This window comes from Myodes glareolus, chromosome 14, assembly GCF_982192425.1.
Source record: "Myodes glareolus chromosome 14, mMyoGla1.1, whole genome shotgun sequence".
In the NCBI taxonomy this organism is placed as follows: Eukaryota; Metazoa; Chordata; class Mammalia; order Rodentia; family Cricetidae; genus Myodes; species Myodes glareolus.
The window spans coordinates 28,422,892-28,445,986 of NC_142039.1; the positions used below are offsets into that span (position 1 = coordinate 28,422,892).

General features: G+C 45.0%; 1 protein-coding gene across 1 annotated transcript in view; it reads left to right on the top strand.

Moving 5' to 3' along the window:
* The window catches only part of Adarb2 (adenosine deaminase RNA specific B2 (inactive)), a 547,609-nt gene that overhangs the window by 469,046 nt on the left and 55,468 nt on the right, over positions 1–23,095 (top strand). Inside the window, exons 5-6 of the mRNA XM_085699197.2 lie at positions 18,885–19,053; positions 22,801–22,952. Coding sequence (XP_085555323.2) covers positions 18,885–19,053; positions 22,801–22,952 — 321 coding nt within the window. The remainder of the gene's footprint in view (positions 1–18,884; positions 19,054–22,800; positions 22,953–23,095) is intronic.

The following is a 23,095-nucleotide window of genomic DNA, read 5'->3' on the forward strand; positions in this document are numbered from 1 at the left end:
GCCACACCCAGTGCCTCAGTTTACTTCCTACTGCCTGCAAGATGTAGAACTCTCAGCTCCTTCTCCAGCACCATGTCTGCCTACATGCTGCCATTTTCTACCATGATAATAATGGACTTAACCTCTGAAACTGTAAGCCACCAAACTAAATATTTTCCTTTATCAGAGTTGCCGTGGTCATGGTTTCTCTTCACAGCAATAGAAACCCTATCTAAGACACTGATATTATGATCTGCTGACCTGGTCTCTCACCCAGGTTCCTGTCCTTTTAAAAAACAAGCCCCACCCTCTCCCAATCCCTCCCCTTCTGCCAAGGAAAGCGGATATCCCTTCTCTTCTTGTCTCTCTCCTGAAAAGCTAACTTCTGCTCTCTCACCCCCTACCTCTATCCCCCTCTACCTCTCTCTCTTCTTCCCCCTTCTCCCCTTCCTCCTTTCCTTTTCCCTCCATAACCCAATAAATAAACTCTTTCTGTGTAATGTATCTGTCTGTCTCCCCCACCACCACAGTCCCCCACCAAGGTGACCCGCAGCAGCCCCAAGGCCAGGGGGGACTGGCTGAGGTCCCTCGCAGGTTCATCGCCCCTCATGAGTTCCACCAAGACCTCAGGGGACTTGCTGAGGCCTGGGGGACCCACCAAGGCCTCAGGTCACCAGCCACTACCCTTCATGGGACCAGCCACCCCTTGTGGGACTGGCCTTCCCCCCTTGTATCTTTTTAAAAGAATAACAACTGACTCGATCAGAAAGAAAGACTCTTGCTTTCAGTCCCTATAACAAAGCCAAGAGAAGAGGGAACTAGTTTGTTCTAGTTTCGTTTCTGTTGCAGTGATAAGTATCCTTGACATGGGAAAGGAAGGGTTTGTTTGGCTTACAATTCCGAAGTTACAGTTCATCCTTCAGAGAAAATCGAGGCAGGAGCTCAAGCAGCTAGTCACATCACCTCCACAGTTTAAAGCAGAGAGATTAAACATAGCCTGGATGGCTTGTTAGCTTCCAGCTAGTTTTCTACTACTGGTCAGAACCCCTGCCTAGGGAATAGTACTACCTACAATGGGCTGGGTCTTCCTCCATTGATTATTGGTCAAGATGATTCCCCACAGGTGCTCCCAGGCCAGCCTGACCTGTAGAGTTTCTTAGTCTGATGTTCTTCCTATGTGATTCTAGGTTGTGTCAAGTTAGCAATTTAAACTAACTAGCAAATAAATGTTTGCTAAACCAGCAGGTAGCATGTGAACGTATGTATTCATGTCTCATGGAACCTTAAACCTCTTAGTTTTTTAGGTACAGTGTTGAGAAGTGACTCAGTCATTAGCTGTGTTGGAAAGAGTTGCAGAAAGGCCTATGGCAGTGGGAAGGACTGTTGGGGCTTCTCTCTCCTCCATCTTAGGTGTTAAAAATGGGAGGAAGGTGTCAGCCACATTGCTTTCATGCAGACGAAGTCAAATCTAATGGTAGAAATATGATTGTGTTTATCTGCCTGCACACTTCCCAAATCAGATTCCACCTCAAACTTCCTTCTGAGGTGGTATTAGCACGTATACTGCTTTGGTTTTTTATCGCTGGGGAGAGGAAGCCTCAGTTGAAGAATGGTCTCTCTCAGGTTGGCCCATGCCATCCCTGTGAGGAATTGTCCTGACTGATGACTGTTACGGGTCCCAACAATCAACTGTGGAGCCTACCATCGCTAGGTAGGAGGTCTCAGGCTACGTAAGAAAAATAGCTGAGAGTCAGAGAGTAAGCCAGATGGCAACATTTCTCCACAATCCTTGCCTCCACTCCTACCTCAAGTTTCTGCCCAAACTCCCTCAATAGGGATTGTGACCTAGAAGTATGAGCTGAGGAAAACTTTTCTTCCCCAAGTTGTGCTTGGACCGTTTGTTTCGTCAGAGCAACAGAAAGCAAGTGAGACTAGCACTCTGGCTCACTAGAAATCAGACACGTGCGTGAACCAGTACACCTCTAACCAGGGCTGTGATGCTCAGCAAACCATGCAGCCTCCTACTACAAAGCACAAAGGAAAGTGGCTAGCTCTGGTGGCACCCAGGTTCACCTCCAGCCCCACTTCTAGAGCATCAAGTTTGAGACGGTTCAGTTTTCTCCAAAGGTAGCAAGGCTCACTAGCCGGCTCATATCTTGATCTCACCCCTGGCAGTGGACTTGCCTCTTGGGAGTTGTAGTGAGGGTGGCCACAGGACCTGAGTTGATCCCACATGGTCAACGAGTATAGATAGCCTCAGCCTTGTGTCTAGGATCCGCCAGGTACCTTTCTCCAAGCTGGGCTTTTCCTGGAGAGATCAGTGTGTGTGTGTGTGTGTGTGTGTGTGTGTGTGTGTGTGTGTGTGTAGTAAGGGGCTGCGGGCAGGCCTGCTTTTCGCCTCACCCGGCTCCCGCACGGCTAGCTTAGTCCCAGAAATAACAACACACAAATTGTATTCATTTAAGCACTGCCTGGCCCATTATCTCTAGAGAGTTAGTTACTGACTAACTCTCATATCTTGATATTAACCCATTTCTAATAATCTCGTGGTAGCACCACGAGGTGTGGCTTACCGGGAAAGATTCAACATGTCTGACCTGGTGGCTGGCTCCATGGCGTCTGCCTCAATTCCCTCTTCCCAGCATTCTGTTCTGTTTACTCCGCCTACCTAACTTTCTGTCCTATCAAGGGGCCAAGGCAGTCTCTTTATTGACCAATGAAAATAACACAATAGACAGATAACCCTCCTCCATCATTTCCCCTTTTTCTGTTTAAACAAAAAAGAAAGGCTTTCATTTTAACATAGTAAAATTACATATAACAAAACAGTTATCAAGCAAGAATTACAGTCACAATATTTATAACTATATCTTTATCATAATAATGGAAAACTATGACTATCCATTCTTCAACTCCATCAAAGACTCCAGAAGGATATATTACCTAAGTAAACAAGAAGTAAGCAACTTCCAAAACTCTAGAAATGACAGAGACATCTCGCTGCCTGGACAGTCACCCAAAGTTCCTCTGTATCGCTGGGGCATCCATTTTCGGCCTTCAGACCCATAATATCCAGACACATTTCCATGAAGCAGGAAATTTCAAAGGCAGTTCAGTCACTATCTGTTGTGTCCTGCAGAATGTCTCGCAGACTCTTTCATGAATCAGGAACCCCGAAAGATCATCTCACCTTTAGGCAAGTTCAGCAGTCCTCTCTCTGCAGGTTCTGTGTCCAGTTTATACAACAGTCCAGGCAAGAGCAGTTTCTTGCCCAAAATGGCTATCAAACTCCATAAGGAGCCTCTTCGATGCCCATTTTCCTCTTGAAGTAGATTGGTGCTGCCAGGAGCAGACGTGTCTCATTGTCATGAAAAGTCCTAAGTTATTAAAACATTAAATGCCATGTTCTGTAGTCTTTGAAAGATATGAAGAATGCGTATCTGAAATATATCTATGCAAATCTAGAAAATCAAACTAACATTACTACAAGCTTGACTTTTATAAATGATTATCCATTAACAACCTATATTTTTAATTATACATTACATTTTTAAATGAACTACACAATCACAATACCTCAATCAAGAACAGAAATATATATACATATAACAAAATTGACCTTAAAATCCATACCAATGAAATTATATCTATATCATATCCCCCTTTAAATGTAAAAGAACATTTATAAACAATATTTGGGAATATGGACGTAGTTATTTCTCTCCAAACTTCTTCCTGCTGTATAGGGGCGCAGTTAATTAGGTCTTTCATGGTATAACCTGTCTGCCAGGTTCATCTCAGTCGGCAGTTGAGTGAAGAAATTTTTTGAGGGTGTTCACAGAAACCTTTCAGGAGGGCGTGGTCTATCATACCATATTAGGATAGAAGCAATCCACAGGGTCTCATCCTCTGTGAAAACAAAAGAAGAACCTCCTTTCCAAAGTATCATATCCTTAGATCCAAATTCTGAAGTCAAGGTATTTTCAAAATATCTATCTTGGATTAGTTCAGCAGCATTTATAAACAAATATCTTTTAGCAGCTGTTGCTCCTTCCTCAGCATTTAAACAATTCAAAGAGAGCATAATAGCATACAGTATCAAGATTCTCTGTTTATTTTCCATCTTTATTTTAACCTCTATTTCTTTTATTTTTACTTTTACTTTTTGAGACAGGTTCTCTGTATATCTTTGTCCTGGAATAACACTATAGACCAGGCTGTCCTTGAACTCACAGAGATCCTTCCGTCTCTGCCTCCCCAGTACTGGGCTCAAAGGTGTTTGCTACCACACCTTGAACTCACAGAGATCCAAGGGTCTCTGCTTCCCCAGTGCTGGGATTAAAGGTGTGTGCTATCACACCTTGAACTCAGAGATCTGTCTGTCTCTGCCTCCCAGGCATTGGGATTAAAGGTGTGTTCTACCACACCCAACTACTCTCTTTCTTTCTTTTTACTTTAAGAACTTTAACTTTTATCCTGCATATATTTTTAACACACTGTAAACCAGTTAGAGGTTTTCTTTCTCTTTGAATCTCTCTTTACTGTATATCTCTCTTTTTCTGACTACACAAGCCTTTAATTTACTAAGCAATATGGAGAGCTATGGCTTTGATGGCTAGATCTAGTTCATTCCTTTCAGCCTCATGGCTGAGATACCAGCCAGAGCTGCAGTTCACTGCCACAACTCTATGGCGTTTCAAGGTCCTTGCTAGCAAGCAAGCTGTAGTATTCTGCTCACAGACCAAACTCAGTCGGATTGCCTGCCTAAAAGAGTCAGAGTTTGCCCTGGCAGGACAGCCCAGAAAGCCGGCATTTTAAAACGGCACAGCTTTTTTCCTGCTACAGCTGAAAACTGAAAAACAGCTATTCATCAACACCATGTAAGTGTTTTGTAACAGGACCTTTTAAAAGAGCTGCAAGGTTTTGCAGCTGAAGCTGAGTCAGGAAGCCTCCCTTAGATGAGAGTGCTTGCTTGCCTCTAGCAAACAGAGCAGACCTGAGAAATTGCTGCTACCAACAAAACATGCTTTATTCTATTCTTTCCCAAGCTTTCTCAAGCTTTCTGTGGATTCAGTTATCCACGTGGGCACCATATAAAGTGAGGGGCTGCGGGCAGGCCTGCTTTTCATCCTGCCCAGCTCCCGCATGGCTAGCTTAGTCCCAGAAATAACAACACACAAATTGTATTCATTTAAGCACTGCCTGGCCCATTATCTCTAGAGAGTTAGTTACTGACTAACTCTCATATCTTGATATTAACCCATTTCTAATAATCTCGTGGTAGCACCACGAGGTGTGGCTTACCGGGAAAGATTCAACATGTCTGACCTGGTGGCTGGCTCCATGGCGTCTGCCTCAATTCCCTCTTCCCAGCATTCTGTTCTGTTTACTCCTATAAAAGATAGGACTAACTTTCTGTCCTATCAAGGGGCCAAGGCAGTCTCTTTATTGACCAATGAAAATAACACAATAGACAGATAACCCTCCTCCATCATGTGTGTGTGTGTGTGTGTGTGTGTGAGAGAGAGAGAGAGAGAGAGAGAGAGAGAGAGAGAGAGAGAGAGAGAGCTATCAGTGTGCAGGCTTAGTCCCCACAATGCTCAATACATACAACTCAGGGACTGCCATCCACACAGTAGAAAAACACCTCCAGCAAAGCACCTGAGACCATCACATTCCTATCAAGAATGCATGTGAATGCTAAGCCCCAGGCATTTTAGAAGGAAGATGTATGTGTGCAGTTAGAATAGAAGAAGCATTCATTGTTAGTATCCTGAAATCCAAAGAGTGGTTCAATTTTGGCTCTACTAAGACCTCAGATCAACTGGACCCATCCTCTTTGCTCGCCAGTATTCCTGCCAAACAAGCTAGTATTCTTCCCAATGATAGTCTCAGCAATCAAAAGGGAGAGACAGGCATATTCTATAGAAGCATCTTGAGACGGGGTCTTATTTATCCCAGCTAGCCTTCAGCTCACTATGTAGCCAAGGATGATCTTAGACGTCTGATGTCCCTGCCCCCACCTCTTAAGAGCTAGGATAACAGTTATGTACCACAGTGCCCAGTCTGTGTGCTGTTAGGATTTGAACCAGGCCAGCATTTACCAACTGAGCTTACTCTCCAACCCATATTTTTCTCTCTTTAAAGAATGGTAACAAGTCTGTGATTACAGAATTTTTCTAACAAGTGGCGTGCTAGAGGATGCTGTCGGGTATGTAATTACTGCAGTTACTCTAACAAGAGCTATGCTGACGTTTAGAAAGCTGGGCTCTCGTGGCTGAGTCATAAAGTGAGCATCAGCTGCAAGATTCACTGATGAAGCGCTCGACAGCCTTTGAAATGGGAGCACTGAGGCAGATGGTCACCATGGTGTCTGGAGTGTCAGCAGAGTCAGGAGTTCTCAGGAGTTCTTTGTAGGTAACCCTGAATTCTCTATGTTCCTCATGCGTGCAAATCTCAATGTGAGATAATCTGCCACTTATGGTTAATAGTTTCTTTTCTCAAATTGATTACCCAATCCAATGAAAAGAGTCTTTTTCTTTTCATTTGTTTCTTTCGTGTGTGTGTGTGTGCGTGTTTTGTGTATTTGTTTGATTTGATTTTTTTGAGACAGGATTTTTTTGAGATAGTTCTGACTGTTCTAGAACTCTCTACATAGTTCATGCTGGCCTCAAACTCCAAGAGCTCTGTCTCTGCCTCAGGAGTGCTGGGATTAAAGGTGTGTACCACCACATCTAGCTAAAAAAAAAAAAAAAAAAAAAAGGCTTTTCCAAACTGTGACTTTGGCAGCTTATAGCCCATAGGAGAGATAAAAATTCTGCCTGTGTTTTGTTCGTGCATTTGTGACCCTCAAAGTCACCTGGTCACATGCAAGAACTAGAAACGTTACCAAAAGACGAACTTCCAGGGACCTGACAAAGGTATGTTCTTTCCACAGTGTAGCCTTGTGCCTTGACAGGAAACTCAAAGCTCTTGTTGCATTTGTACGTTTAATAGTGAGAGTCCGCTGACTAGATAGTTCAGGGGAGGGGCATTAACCTGACTGGTGAGTTCCACAAGAGGACTCTTAGTTCCATCAGCACTGGTGAAGGCAGCATGGCAGCCAGCTAGGAGTCCATTCCGCTCCAGGGAGAGATCCCTGGAAGGAAGGTGGCCATGGTGCTGGAATGGCCACAGGCTGGAGCCCCACTGCATCCTTCTCACAGGTCCATGTACCATAAGACCCAGCTGAGCCCTCCAGAGTCTGATGGACACTTCTACTATGAAACTCTGTTTTCTGATTCACCTGGCAAACAGCCCTCAGCACAGGCAAAGGTTCCTTGTCTCCCCATAGACCCCTTCAGTCACCCCTTCCCACCCTCGCAGACGCCCACAGGTCTGTTATGTCCATAATTATAATTCTTTCCCTCCTACCTTGCCAGCCTCTTTCCCCGACTGTGTGTGTGCCGGTGACACAGGGTTCAGGACCTGAAGACAAGGGGCAAGTTGTCTATCCTCACTTTCGGGAGAAATCAACACGTGATTTTTTAGTGTTGTTCTAACTATGGAAGTCAGAGGAAAAGATAGGTAGATAAATATAATCATATGTGTAGTGGTAAAACAAAAATGCTGTGGATCCCCAAGTGGCTGCAGCGGCAGAAACACTGCAGGTCGAGAGGCAGCAGTGGGTAGCAGGTCCCGAGAGCAGTCAGTCCACAAGACCAGGCTGCAGGTCTCCGAAGGTGGCTGGTCCCAGAGACAGAGACATGGATAGGCACTCCATGCAGAGTGAGGTTGGATATTTATTTAGTAGGTTATGGAAGAGAAGGGGATAAGAGAGAAGAGCAGATAGAGGGGCAGAGAGGGAGACAGAGAGAGAGAAAGAAAGAGGGAGGGAGGGAAGGGAGAAATGGAAGCTGCCACTTTAAGAGGGAGACAGAAAAGGAAAGAGAGTCAGGCTGGCTGCAAGCAGGAAAGAAGATCTGCCTGCCTCAGCAGATGGAGGAGGGAGTGGGCAGGGCTTGTCTCTTAAAGGGACAGGACAGATTATTACACTATGGAGATACATAGTCATATGGGAATTGAAACATATCACAACAATAGCTAAAAATTAGTGTTCAAATTTTAAACTTTGCATTGTTTTCTTTAAATTAATTTTTCCCCACAAGGCAATTGAGTTAATTGGATTTAATGTAGTTAAATTTGCTTGTCCAGTATTTCAAGTAAGTAAGAAATGCAGTTATCTATGCTCTGAGCCTCATGGATGTCCCCTCCTTGAGCTCTATGTCTGGTGGCCATTTCAGGTGTGTTGTCACCATTTCAGGTGAAATTCACAAGACACTGACACCTAACCTACTGGACGCAGTAGCAGTATAATAACAGCGTAGCAGACACTGACCTCTTCGAGTTCCGAGACATGGACTTTCAGTTAACACACTGATGAAAGAAAAATCTCCCCACTAGAAGCCAAACTTTTCCTAGTTCTAGCCCAATTACACCTCTAGATCAGAAATGCTCACCAAGTGCGTTTTTGCTTCCACCTGATTTTGAACTAACTAGAGAAAAATTTCGTGTGGAAACTGAAACTTAAGAAGAGACAAGAATTTACTGAAGAAAAATCTTGAACATAAAACACATGTTAATCAAATAATGGCCAGAAGTAGGGTTATAGGCAGACTGGTATTCTCTGCAAACACTCAGAATACAAAGCACAAAGAGGCAGGAGCTCTGACACATGATACACGAGCAATAAACTGGAATTATGCTCATGATCACTGGGGTTGATCACTGGTGAAGGTTTCCCAATGCCAGGAGTCAGTCCACTGGGAAGAAGCCTTTCTCAGGGGGCATGTGCAAATCTTCTTATGGAGTCATTAAACTCCATGACACGATACTAGAAAACTGAATCAGAATAGATTGTGTACCAAACCTTTGGACAGTCTATGTATATAATAAAAATCTTTTCTTTCTGCCTCGAATTTCTATAAAAATGTATTATCTATTAGAGATTTATTTCTTTAACATATATTGATGTTATTTTACTCTTAGTTTGATACTTTAGAAATCTGGTGGTGTTTTCTTCCAGAATCAAATATGCTGTTATGAAACTTCTATTTAAAAAGTAAAATAAGAATTATTTAGCTCAAGTTAAATGAATAAAATTCAGTTCCAGAGAGTTCCTAGAGCTGGGTAGATAACAGTGTGCCAAAGAAAGGCCTCCTTTTGCTACTATAACAAGGTATGTCTTTCTGGGGAGTCTATAAACAACAAAAGTTTTTGGCAATACTAGAGGTCAGAAAGTTCAAGAACAAGGGCATTGTGGTTGCTTACAAGTTTTGTAAACTGTAAATAGAGCAACTGTAAGGTTATTTAGTGCAGTTATTTGGTGTTTCACATCCAGATCTTAATCCATTTGTCTCCTGCCCTGGTGCCTGATGGAAGATGAAGATGCAGCTGAATTTTCAAATGAGTCTTCAGTCATGAGATGCTGTTGGCTAGGTGCTCTCTACCTCATAGGCTCAAGGGTTGGCTTTAGCCTGTACTGGGTTCTCTTATGTATTCGGACTGAGTTCTGCACTTTCTCCTTTCTTCCACCCTCTCGCAGAAGGCATTCGCTCCACTGTCATCTGTAACAAGCTTTTGCCACCAGCACGCTACCGGCTAGGTTAGGGTTTGTCTCCCAGCATCAGGGCCTTGCTCCAGGACTCTCTGGGTTTTCCTGGAGAATCTGTGTTTCTGGTTTAAATAAAGAATAATTAAACTACACTTTAACTAGGTGTTGTTTAAAACAAAGCACTCTTGCTGTTTCTGTTAGTATCCTAACCTTATAATCAATCGGGAGAAAATTCATGGGGCTAATCTTGTTCCTCTAAGGTGACAGGGTATCTTCCTGTGTGTTCTAATATTGCCAGTGCCCTTAAGTAGAGGTGTTTCATTTTTACATTTCTAGGGAGTACACACCTGTAGGGCTCAGAGAACAACCTGTAGGAGTCAGTTCTCTCTTTCCACCATGTAGGTCAGACGATCAAACTCAGGTGGCCTTACCTGCTTGGGCCTTGTCTCCAGCCCCGTTAGTGTCTTCAGTCTGTCCTCCTTTCCCTAGCACCTTGTTTGTGGCTGTTATAAACAGGCTTGTTTCCACTGTATTGTTTCTCTCTAGTGGTTATGTGTATATATGAAAACTATTGATTTGGGCTTGTGAGCTCTGCTCCCTCTCGTTCTATTGAACTCTCTTCCTGCTTCCAGTAGTATTTCAGCTGGGCTGTCTTGAGGGTGCCGCGTATGCAGTGTGGTCAGACAGCTCTGTATCACCCGCTCCTTTCAATGACCGCACCTCTAATTTATTTCTCTTGTGCTGAGCGGTACAATTTGGTATCAATGGATACCAAATAATGGAACGATACTGTGCATTCTTCTAACGGCAGCAGAAATGCCTCCAGGTTGCCCCATTAAGCTGTGTGTTTTGTCAGACACTGGCTCCATTTCTGTGACCACGATCATCTTTCTCTATTGTATTCTAAATACAATCTATTTTCGTATTTTATATAAAGTCATAATGTTTTCAGATGCTGTCTCTAAGTCCAAGTTCATAGTTATCTTTCTGTATTGTAATTTTACATACAACCTATTTTCACATTCAGGAAGAAATATGAGCTATTCTGTTTAGTAAATTGTAGTTTAATTAGAAATTTTTAAATATCTCTGTGATTTTCTTTCTTGTGTGGTCTCAATCAAGTGTGTATTTTCAACATGGTCATTTCTAAAACAATTTGAGGCTTTTCTTAGTTTCATAATATTATATACCACCTTAAAGTCATCCGTCTGATATTTTAAAAGTCAGTGGGTTCAACAAGCCTTAGATGGGTGGTTGAGAAATGGGATCTCTGATGATTTTGCTGTTTACTTCATAGAAATCAGAGTGTTTCTGTTTTCTAAAGTTCTTCCTCATGATATTCTATAGGGTGTTACTTTTACTCTAATCTAGATTTGTGCCCTTTTTTTCTGGTTTCTGTAGGTAGGGTTTCTCTGTGTAGCTCTAGCTGTCCTGGAACTCACTCTATAGACCAGCCTGACCTAGCACTCGGAGAGAGCCGCCTGCCTCTGCCTCTGAGTGCTGGGATTAAAGGTGTGCACCACCACCACGCAAATAGATTGTGCTGTTTTTAGATTAATTTATTTCATTTTATGTAGAGGAATGCTTTCAGTTGTATGTGTGTCTCTGTACTTCGTGTGTGCCTGATGCCCACAGAGGTCAAGAGAGGGTATGAGATTCCCTGGAACTGGAATTATAGTGAAGCTGCCATGTAGGTGCCAAACCCAGGTCTTCTGGAACTCTTTACAACCGAGCCATCTCTCCAGCCCGAAATTGAGGTCATTTTAAGAGAAAATAGGTTGTTCAAATATCAGTGATGGTTCCAAACAACTTGTCATTTTATAAACTATCGTGGCACTATTTGACGGAGGAGATGTTGCTGGGACCACACCCAAGCTCCTCCAGGGTTCTCTTGCATTGCTGCTCTATCCACTGGCCGGAAACCACTCATAGCTATGTGTTCTCCTGACAAATGCCTTGGCTAGAGGAAGCCAGTGCTCTTGGAATGCCTATAGCTGAGGTCTCACAGAGTGCTGAACTCACAGCCTTGCCTCAAGGCATGGTAGCCTCATCCCAGTCTTCATATTACAGAATTTATGTGATGTCAACCTCAGACTGCAGCAAAATCTCTTCTTCATCCAGCTTCTTCCCTGCCTTGATTTACTATGAATTATCTCCTAGAATCTCCAGCTCAGCCTCTGATTTTGGGTGTCCTGACCTAAAACACATTGTTTATACAAAGCATCATTTATGGGCCATTCATTGCACATCCCAGGTATCAAGAATTTACAAACTGGGAACCAGCCAGATGGTGGTGGCACTAACCTCTAATCCTAGCACTCAGGAGGCAGAGGCAGGAGGATCTCTGAGTCTGAGGCCAGCCTGATCTACAAAGCTAGTTCTTGGACAGCGAAGGATGCACAAAGAAACCCCGCCTTGAAGGGAAAAAATTGGAACCAAAGTATCACAAAGAAAGTATAACTCACTTCCAGGCAACAGTGGGAGGCTTCTGCCCACTACTGTCACCTCATACACCTTTGACTCATCCATGGGAACCAAAATTCACGAGACTTGAAGACTACTTTTTATTTTGCCTCAATACAAGCAGGATCTTCATCTGATGAAGAGTGGGGAGCACTTCATCTTACAGAACTGAAGACCCCTCTGGGGTTATTCTACACCTCTATACTAGAACCGGAGGGTGAGAGACTTAAGAAAAACTTGTCTTCCTAGAGGGTACAATACATCTTGTGTTTCTAATCATTTTTGCTTGTATTTTTTATATCGAACTCTATTTCCCAACTTGTAAAAGACTAACGCCATCAAGTTACCCTCTGTGGCATTTGGAGGGAGAAATAAGAACAAGACGTCTGTCTTCTGTTCTCCCCAGACTGAGACTGTCAACCTAAGAACTTAGCTGACCCTCAGAAGAATTTTCATAGTTTTTATTTTTACCATGTAATTCTTGGGCATTTAATTTTCACCTCTTCCTGTTTTAATTTCCCAGACCTTTTTTTTTTCCACTCCTGTCATCTTCTCCCCAAGTTCTCCTTTCTCCCCCTTTCTCTGGTTTACCACCCCCCGAACCACGTCATCTGGACTCTTCACTGCTGCAGCAGCCTCCTGCCTATTACCTCATCCCTCTCCCTCTGCTCATCCAGGACATAGCACTGAACCCACGCAGGGACAACAATGTCACTGTCCCGATCAAAAAGTTCATTAAGAGTCTCATGGTCTAGTGTGTAAAATCTAGTATCTGTCTTAAGGGTGGCATTCAAAATCTTGTCATCAATTTCCACTTGCCTTTTAAGTCTAAGAGCTACCACTTTTATATACAAATCTCCCACTAGTACCAAAATGAACTTTTCGTTGCTGTGTGTGCACACACGCACACAAATTAGGCATGTTCTCTATCCTGTCTATGTCTTTTGCTTATTTATTCTACCTAAGATATACTATCTCTCAGGATCTGCTCAGACATTGAAGTTCTACTGTAAGCTTCCTAAATATAATTCTGTGTGTGTGTGTGAGAGAGAGAGAGAGAGACAGACAGACAGACAGACAGACAGAGAATTTTATTTTACAGATCTTCTGTTTCTATACCGATCTTCTATTTCTATACCTAAATACATGCTAAAGGGTAAGGTCATGTTTTAAGTGTCTTGTCTCCAGTGTTACTTAACTTGGTGCTGGCACATTGTAGGTGAGATTAATGAAAAGTGAATCAGCAAATAATGCATTTCTTGAGCCGCATAATTGTACTAAATACGGCAGAGCCTGGAGTCAAGCAGTGTTGAGAATTAATGAGGGGCGAAGGGAAAGCAGTTTCTTTTTTCTACGGCTCTAATTTCCATGGAATCAAAAGAAGCCAGGGCCTCGGGAGTCACAGTGCCTACTCTCAAAGAGCCGCCTGAGTTATAGTCCATGTACATCAGCCGTTTACATGCTGAAACACTCTTAGCGAGAGTTAGAAATGCTGGTTTGCACCACTCGAAATACCTGCTTTAATGCAGCTAGAATCTGGAAATGCTTTCTCCATCAAAAGAGGGTCCTCATTAAGTGTTCCTCAACAGTCCACGGATCCTGTTAACTCTTTCAATTAGGAAATGGCTGCTAGGCATCCTGGGAGAGGTGACTGGCTGGCGCCTGCGGCTCCCTGGAGCTTTAGCTCCCGCTGACCGATGACTGTCAGCTCCACCTGCAGGACTCCCAGTCAAGAGGCAGTCCGCCTGGGGAGCAAGGAAGCAGGAGGATTCCTGGACCCGAGGAAAGAATGCCAGGCATGGGGTGTAGCTGTTTTCAGCTTTCCCGCGGGAAGTGCGCGTAAGGGCTTTGCTTGTATCCTCTTTTTGCTTTTCTCAAGGCAGGCTAGCTGCTGACTGGAGAACTAAAAATGTTCTCAAAAGATTATCGAGAAACTAAATCCCACCACAGGGAAGGAGACAGTAGAAAGACAGCATGTCGTGGACACCAGAGTCCTAAGAAATGGAAGTCACCAGAGCCAGGAGAGCAATGAGAGTGGGTAGGAGGTAGTGAGTGAGTGTGTGTGTGTGTGTGTGTGTGTGTGTGTGTGTGTGTGTGTGTGTATGTTGTGTGTGTGTGTGTGTGTGTGTGTAGGGATTTGTGCTTAGGAGGAAAGGGACAGGCCCAACTGGGGAGTGTTGTTTCAAACCTGGGACAAATGGCTAACATATCAAAGTGGACTCTAGCCGCCAGATTCTCCCTGCAGCCCTCAGTCCCTACCTGTTACAGGGTCCTCCTGGCTCCCTACCCTGAATTCTCCAGCTCATAAGGCTGGGCTATTCTTCCCTATATAATCTGATTATTTTAGTTACCTGATCCCTGTACCTTTGGGCCTCCTGACTGCTGCACCTAGTTACCCCCCCCCCCCCAACACACACACACACACCTCTCTCTTCAGCCCTTCCCGTCTCCTCACATGGCTCAGTCTGGTCATGTCCACTCTGGACTCTTCCCTGCCCCTGGTTACACTCTCCCACACACCTACAGTAAAACCTACGAACAGTCATGGTCCTTTCCTTTTTATTTCTGTTTTTCGTTCAGCACAGTTGGCTGCCACGGAGGTTGTAACATGGATAGTAGATTAACCTCTGCTAACCGCAGGCAATGCAAGCACACGTTTGCCCTCCTATCCCCTTACCCCATCCTTCGGGCTTCCATCCGATCCCCTTGGCAAAGCATTCTCCCTTTGCTCCCTGCCTCATCCCTATTCTGTCCCACAAAGGAAGACCCACGCTGGGGATGGGGGGTGGGGCATAGAGACGGAGGTCAGCCAGGCTTCAGGATTTAGTTCTCAATGGAGCTATTCTCTACTTAGAACAAGTCTGTATCGAGTACTTTACAAGGTTGTCAGCACTGTTTGCGCTGGGAAAAGTAAATCTTATTAAAAATGGAAGGTCTGCTCCACTGGGGGGCCCAATTTGCATATCATCTCTTTAAAGAAACGGTTCATACATAAATTTATCAAAGGATTTAACAGAGTCCAGGAAAATCTGAGGCTAAGCCAGCGCTCTGCACCTACCGCACGCCACACAGAGAATCCAAACCTCAGCAAACAGCACCATGCGCACTCATAGAGCAGAGCCGGTGGGCATCCCAATCCCATACTCTGACTTTCAGTTGCGAGACCTTGAAAGTTGGATTTGTATCAGATCCTCCAACAAGGACTGAAGCCATCTCTCTAATTACACAGACTCCTGGGGAGTCCCTTCTTAGAGGATTTCATGGAGATTCTGCTTTCTATTCTCCAGGAATTCACCATTAAAGTGAGGAGACTATGTGTGCTCACACTTGCATCCACGAGGACAGGAGATAGAATCCTCTTTGACCTTCTTCGTGGTCTTCTAAAACAGTGGTAGCCATGACATATTTTAAAGACCTTAAATTTAGAATGTGCTTTCAAGGTTTCCAGAGAGCCAGTTTTGTTGACCAAGTTCCTTTGGTTCTGAGTAGATGGGCATTGTCTTGTGAAAAATAAGTCATGAAATGTCTAGTGCTGTTTTTTTTTTATGTAGTATGAACTATTTGTCAGCTCATGACAACTGATCAAATTGGGGGAAAAGGTAAAAACTAGGAGATGGCAAAGTGGGGTAAGAAAGGGAGTAGCCCCCATTTTATAGGGTGGAGCTGGTTATTCAGGGAGCTCTCTCTCTCTCTCTCTCTCTCTCTCGTGTGTGTGTGTGTGTGTGTGTGTGTATGTGTGTCTGTGTGTGTGTGTCTGTGTGTCTGTGTGTCTGTGTCTGTGTGTGTCTGTGTGTGTCTATGTCTATGTGTGTCTGTGTGTGTCTGTGTGTGTCTGTGTGTGTGTGTGTCTGTGTCAGTGTGTGTCTGTGTCGGTGTGTGTCTGTGTGTGTGTGTCTGTGTCGGTGTGTGTCTGTGTCGGTGTGTGTCTGTGTCTGTGTGTGTGTGTGTGCACGTGCGTGCTTGTGTATACTCATGCCATGGTAGACTTGTGGAGGTCAGAGTCGTTCAACCTCAGGTGACAGTCCTAACCTTCCCTCTTGTTAGAAATAGAGTCTCTTGTGTCTGTCACTGCTAACTCGCTGTCCCCCAAGCTCTCAGGGCCTCTCTGGTCCTGTTTCACTATAGGAGTGCTGGGATTACTGAAGCAGGCAACAGTGCCTAACTTCACATCAGTTCTGGGGATTCGAACTCGGGTCCTCACATTTGCACAGCAGCAGTTTGCCCACGGAGCCAGCCCTCTAAAACCTCAAAGAGAGTGTTTTCAAGTGGCCATTCTGTCAGTGTGGCCTCCAAGCTCTCTGCTCTTGCCCTGCAGTGAGAGTCTTTAGAGGACTCGATGTTAACCGAAGGTGTTTTACAAAATGCCTCTGGCGATCTCGATGGAGCTGTTAGAATTCTTTCTGTTGGTCACCAGCAGAAGCTCACTTCCACGCTCCTATAAATCACTCCATAAAAGTTATTTGCTTCTGAGGTTTTATAGCCCCAAAGACCAGCAGTTGTGTGTCCCGTAAATAGACCAGAAAAGAGAGAAATAATTTGGGGCTATTCCTTTGGTGCCTCTAGGAAACCTCAGAGTTGGGAGAAGATTTGCCTCTGAGCCAGGGAAAGTGCTGAATGTGAGCAGAAGTTCTGCTGCCTGCTCCGTCTATCCTGCGGCTCCCAGGGAAGGGAGGAAGCTTTACAATTTCCAGTATGTCCCTCCTTCCCTTCCTTTGCTTTTATGGATTTGTGACATTATTCTTAGGTATAAGAGTCAGGAAGTATAGATTTTATATAGATATCTAAAATCATATATATAAATATATTATATATAATAAAATGGAAGCAGAAGTGTCTAGGGAGATGAAGGGCACTAATGGGAGAGAGAGAGAGAGAGGTGAGAACGGAGAGGTAGAGGAGGAAGAGAAAATGTTTCAAATGCACAATATGTGCTTATATTAAAGTGTCCTTTGTGTGAGCCGGACGAAAAAGAGCAGAGCCATAAAATGCTGTCTCCTGGGCCAGCCTTGTCCACTGTACTCATGAACTTATAGCAGTTTCAGTGGCCTGCACAGGGCCTACAAGAGTGGGCCCATCAATAGTCCATTCTGTCTGCCCTGACCACCCACTTCTGATAAGACATCCAACCTTAAACAGGGTAACTTAGAGAAGGGACGCTCCCCTCAGACACCACTTCATCAGACCCAGCCCCCCGCCCCAGGCTCTGAAATGTGATTATGGAGGGGACATGTTCTGAACTTGACCCTGTGCCATGTCACCAGCCTTCACACCTTCATGCCCTGAGAGACCTAAACATCAGCCCCATTGCTATATTCTGCTTTCTGCTTGCTCCTGAGGCACGAGTTGTACACAAACCACATGCTCTTGCGTGTTCCAAATCACTGGACCTTGTCCGGCTACAGGGCTGACCTCCACTGAGGTGTGAGACTTCGAAAGGCAAGCTTCCCCACAATGCTCAAGAGTGTGCTAAGGAAAACAAAGGGCAGAATTCAGCAGGACTTAAGAGAGAGAGAAGTACATTTGGGGTAGAAAGTGAAGGAATGACGTCATCTGAATTCCACAACTCACACGAATCCTGAAAGCTGAAGGAAAGAAAAAGCCAATGTTTGTGGCCCTTGCATATGCCCAGGTGTCTCCCCAACACCCTGTATACTAGTAACTTTTTTCATTGCTGCGGCAAAAGAGCTGACAAAGAGGCAATATAAGAAAGGAAGGGTCTGTTGTGGCTTCTAGGTCCAGAGCCTATAGTGCATCATGGCAGGAACGCATAGAGACTGATGATGGCTGGTCACGCATTCATGGTCAGGAAGCAGAGAGTGAGCAGGATATGGGACCAGCTGTGAATTCTCAATGCCTGTCCCTGTCCCTAGAGACCCACTTCCTTCAGGGAGGCTCCACCTCCTAAATGTTCCACAACTTCCCCCAAACAGCACTCCCTAGGGAGTGAGCTTACAAGAGCCTGTGAGGGGTATATATTCACTTCACACTTGGGGCCACCTCTCCCCCTGAAAATACAGATGTGTCTGCAAGGCAGAGCCCAAGCTAGGGATCCTTCCTGTGCCCTCCCTGCCTTCTGTGCACCTCCTCTCTGGCCACTTCCCTCTCAGTGAAGATACAGCTGTCATTCTGAGGGCAAGGACCTGTGGCAGAATCTCCGGGGATCGGATTTGGATTGTTATTGCACATGTGACTGAGAGCCCAACCTCTATCTATTTAAAGTCACAGCGGGAGCCCCTGCAGTGGCCCAGCTTCTTCCCCGGAGATAGGTTTGATTATGATTGTCTCAGCATTGGAGCAAAACACAAGAGTGACCATGTTGCTCCGGGTCTCAAGATCTCAGAATGATGTCTGTCAGTCTGGGACCTGACCTTTGCGTGGCTGTGGTGAGACAGACTGAGAACAATGTAAAGGGAGGGTCTCTCTATTTTGGGCATTTCAGAGATTTCAGTCCATTGTGTCCAGGGTGGCATAATAGGATAGAGAAACTTTCGCCCTAATGGGCTGGGAAGCAGAGAAAAGGAGACTATCCATCCTCCACTTTCTTTCTTTGTCAGGGCCTTTTGTTCCGTGGAGGTTCCCAGCCCAAGGGATGGTGTTGTCCCATCCAGAATGAAAGTTCCCCATCAGTTGGTCCTCTCTGGAAACAGATTTATAAATATACCTGGAGGCATGTCTCACACATCTCCTTAGTTGATTTTAAATATAGTCAGGCTGACAATAAAGCCTAGTCGTCACATTGCCATGAGTGTCAGATAAACACCAAGGCTGGTGGCTCCAGGAAGGTTGAAAAGTTCCCTACCGTGGCATCCTTGAAGCCTAAGCTGTTCTGATCACCCTCTGTGTCCCCTAGGCTTGGACACCAAACAGGCGCAGGTCATCGCCCTGTCCTCTGGGACCAAGTGCATCAGCGGTGAGCACATCAGTGACCAGGGGCTCGTTGTCAACGACTGTCACGCTGAAATTGTGGCCAGGCGGGCATTTCTTCACTTCCTCTACACTCAGCTGGAGCTGCACTTGAGGTAAAGGGGCCCCTGGCATGGGCAGGACTGACACACCTCAGCTAGCGAGGAGCCAGGCGACGAGGCAATGGAACGGAGTCCCATAGCCCGTTCAGAATGTGCCATGCACATGGCAGATGCCATACATAGTAAGTGACAAGCCACCACATAGCATCTGAGTTTATTCAGACTTGGAGCACCCTTCGAATACTGCACAGACACAGACGTGTTCAGTTGCCTGATTTGGCATTGCACCCAACATCTCACTCCGGGAAACATGCTGCTTGCCTCCAGGTTACACAGACAAGTTACCACACAGGTGCCCACAGGCATGACACACAGGAAGACATCTTGCCATGGCTCGTTCCATTTGGTTATTTTTTTTTTTCAACTAAAACACTCGGGCAGCCACGATAACATCCCTCAAAAAGCAATTTTCTTTATGAAACTCAGATATCCACAAGAGCACAGGGCACAGCCATCCCGGGATCTTACATATCTTCAATAAGCTGTTGATCCAACCAGCTACTCAAATTACAAATGTCAATGGGACAAGACAGCAATACAGTTCTAGGAGACGCCCACGGATAGCAGGGGATTTCTTGCAAAAAAAAAAAAAAATGCAACCACCGAAAAGGAGAGGACAAAACTGGGAAAGACACGGAGAACAGAAGGGAAGGTGAAGGACAGAGAAAGGGAGGAAAGAAGAGAGAGGGAGGGGGAGGGAAGGAGGAAGAAAAGGAGGAAACAGATGTGGCTGTCTCTCAGGAAACAGTCATTGCTCTCTGAAACCGAAGTTCCACCGATTGAGTTGAAAGACTGTTTGGTGTAACGTGAGATAACTTGAATCAATGAGCTTGCTCCCTGGGAAAAACTTTCATTTCGGCCATGGAAAGGTGCCAGGTTGACACTGACACTTCTGCTCAATTCTGGCAAAATTGTGTCCACTTCAAGCAGGGCTCACAGGTCAGCTGTTTCTACAAAGGGAAGAGGGTCCCCTCTGCAGCCTGGTCAGTTCGGGTTTGAGAATTTCTCAACCAACATAGCTTCTTAGACAGCTCAGGATTATTCATGTCTAGCAAGGGCCATCTCTCACGGGCCAGGCTCATAAATGGGCTGCCATTTGAGTTCCTGCCCCGTCCTAATCTCGGGGTCAGGCTGTTTTCATTGTGTGAACCAAAGGCAAATGGCTCTTAGAAAATACACGGTAGCCATCTTGATAGAGGTATTCGATACTTTGTAGGCCTTGTCCTACAAAGTCAAGTCACCCTGTCCTGGTGGCCTCAGTTTTCCCCACACCACCACATTACCAAATACATGGGGATTATTATCCATTCTCTAGACTTCTAGATTTCAAATCAGAAAATGTGAGTAAAGTCGTGTACCCTTGTGTGTGCTTGTGTGCATGTGTGTGTGCAGGTGGAGATCAGAGACAAACCTCAGATGTCATTTCTCAGAAGCCATCTACCTTGTTTGTTCTGAGACAGGACATATCACCGACCTGAAACTCCCAAACAGGGTAATCTGATTGGCCAGTGAGGGATGGGAATCAGCTCTGTCTCTACCTCCCTAGCAGTGGGATCAAAAGCGCATGCCAGCAAGCCTGTATGTTTTTAAACAGAGGTTCTAGGAAATAAACCTGCATCTTCATGCTTGACAACCAAGCTGTCTCCTAAGCCTGCCATATACATTTTAACGATGATTTTCTGGAATGAAGGGGTGCTAAGAAATGTGGTCCATTTCATGGAATTTCTGATGTCCCCACGGCAGCCATCAGGAGAAAGCAGGCTGTCATATGAGCTGGAATCTCTCTGGAAGACACAATAAACCCCAGCAGAAGCACAGGTAGATTTGATCATGTGACACTCCATACACATTGCTGAAGCAAGCCAGTCACAGTGGCTTAATTGCCGTGGGCCTCCTTGACAGAATGCTCTTTCTTTGCATCTTCCGGCTGCCCTTTCTTATCGTTTGAAACCGGGTTCCTTGAATTCACTAAAAATGGCCTCTCAGAAAGGCTTTAGTGAGCGGCTCGTTCACATGAACCTGTTAGCAAGTGTAGAAGTCACACAAAGGGGGAAAAAGGCCCAATATATGCCAAACAGACTCGAATAAAGGCAATACCTTAATACACTCAATTAATTTTTATCTGAGTCTCTGAGCAGTGCATAGCAGCATGATATATTGCCACATCAGTTCCAGAAGGCCTGGTGAGGGGTCAATTGGAATAGACAAGAGCTGGAAATCCCTCAAAATGTGAGAAAGGATTTCTACTGAAAACCCAACAACTCAGTAAGAAACATTCTCCAGCCCCCCCCACACACACACACACCTCAGGTATGTGTTGCAGTAGACAATTCAGTTGACTTTGCCGAGGCTTGGATGCATTTTAGGTACCACACAGTTATCTGAAAAAGTCAAAGATGGTCACGCCCATCCCTGTCCTGCAGGAGGGTACCAAGAATGGCTGCAAAGGGCCTCAAGAACAAGTGAGCTTTCCCTCAGTGGGTCTGGATCTGCACTGGAGAACCAAAACTGGATGCAGTTGTTTGTGGGACTGAAGGAGAAGATCCACACATGATGGAGGGGTCCACTTGGGCACAAGAAAGGAGACAGTAACACCTGAGCTTGGAGGAGCCTCAAGAATTTCAGGGAACACAATGTCCATTCTGCTGCCTATGAGATCTCAAGGTCCTGCAATGCAAAATCATCACCAACAGGGCAGAACTTGTACAAACAGCAAGAATGGCAGAAAGCAGACTGCAGGGCCTTGCAGAAGGGTCTGGAAGAAAAACCACAGCTCAGTTGCTCGGTGCCAATGTAGTATCATTCCTCCTTGTGAAGGCAGGAGTGCTCAAATGTGGAGTTAAAGGCTATGAAGAAGGTTTTCCTGAAGCAAGAAGATATAAATCTCCAAGATTAAGAGGCATGGGTTTGTTCTAAATCTACCCTGAATGATTAAAAAAAGAAAAAAGCTAATTCTTTTTGCACTGTTTGCTGTTTCCTCCTACTTAGTTTGCTGGCACCCAAGCTCAGACACTGCTTAAAACCCCTTTTCCCTCTATTGCATATACTAGCACCCACTTAGGCTGCTTTAGTCAGTAGTGTCTCAGGACATCTCATGAATGGGGACTTGCAGGCACAGAGGACTGTGGTTTTGTAATGGTAGATACTGGTTTGTAAAAGATCTAAAATAGTTGGAGAGATAATTCAGTTTGTAAAGTGATTCTCATACAGAATGAAGACCAAAGTATGACACTCAGAATTCATGCTTAAAAAGAAGAGGGGAAAAGGCTGGGCATAGTGACACATGCTTATAATCCCAGAGTTGAGAAGGTAGAGACAGGTAGACCCTGAGGCTCACCAGCCAACCTAGCCTACACAATGAGTTCCAAACAAGACTCAGTGTCAAAAAAGAAAAATATGGTGGATGGTACCTGAGGAATAACACCTGAAGCTGTCTTATGACCTACACACGAGAGAGAGAGAGAGAGAGAGAGAGAGAGAGAGAGAGAGAGAGAGAGACCTAAAGTGTGACTGCTCAGGGAAGATGGAGATGAAACATTACTTCTGGTTGTGTTTGTTCCCAGGTAGTTTCATTGTGGCCTATTCCCAAAGTGTTCATGCAAGGGGCAAACAGCATATGAGCATAGAGAAGGTAGAAGCTGGGGGACTGCTAACCCCACAAAACAAGACAAAAGCAAGCACCTATTGGAACATCTTCATTTGTTTTGTCGTAAGTGACCTACATCCTCTTTGTGTCCATAGCAAGCATCGAGAGGACTCCGAGAGATCAATATTCGTTCGTTTAAAGGAAGGAGGCTACAAGCTTCGAGAAAACATCCTCTTCCATCTCTATGTGAGCACGTCCCCCTGCGGAGATGCCAGACTCAACTCTCCCTACGAAATCACCACAGATTGTAAGAAACCACAAGTTTGCCTCTTGTCAATAAACAATGCCAGGCCAGGCTCCCTCTGGCTAAGCTCTGTCCCAGGCCACCTTGGCCAAGGCATCTTGTGTGTAGTGTGGATGGATGGATGGAAGTGAAACATTGCTACAATT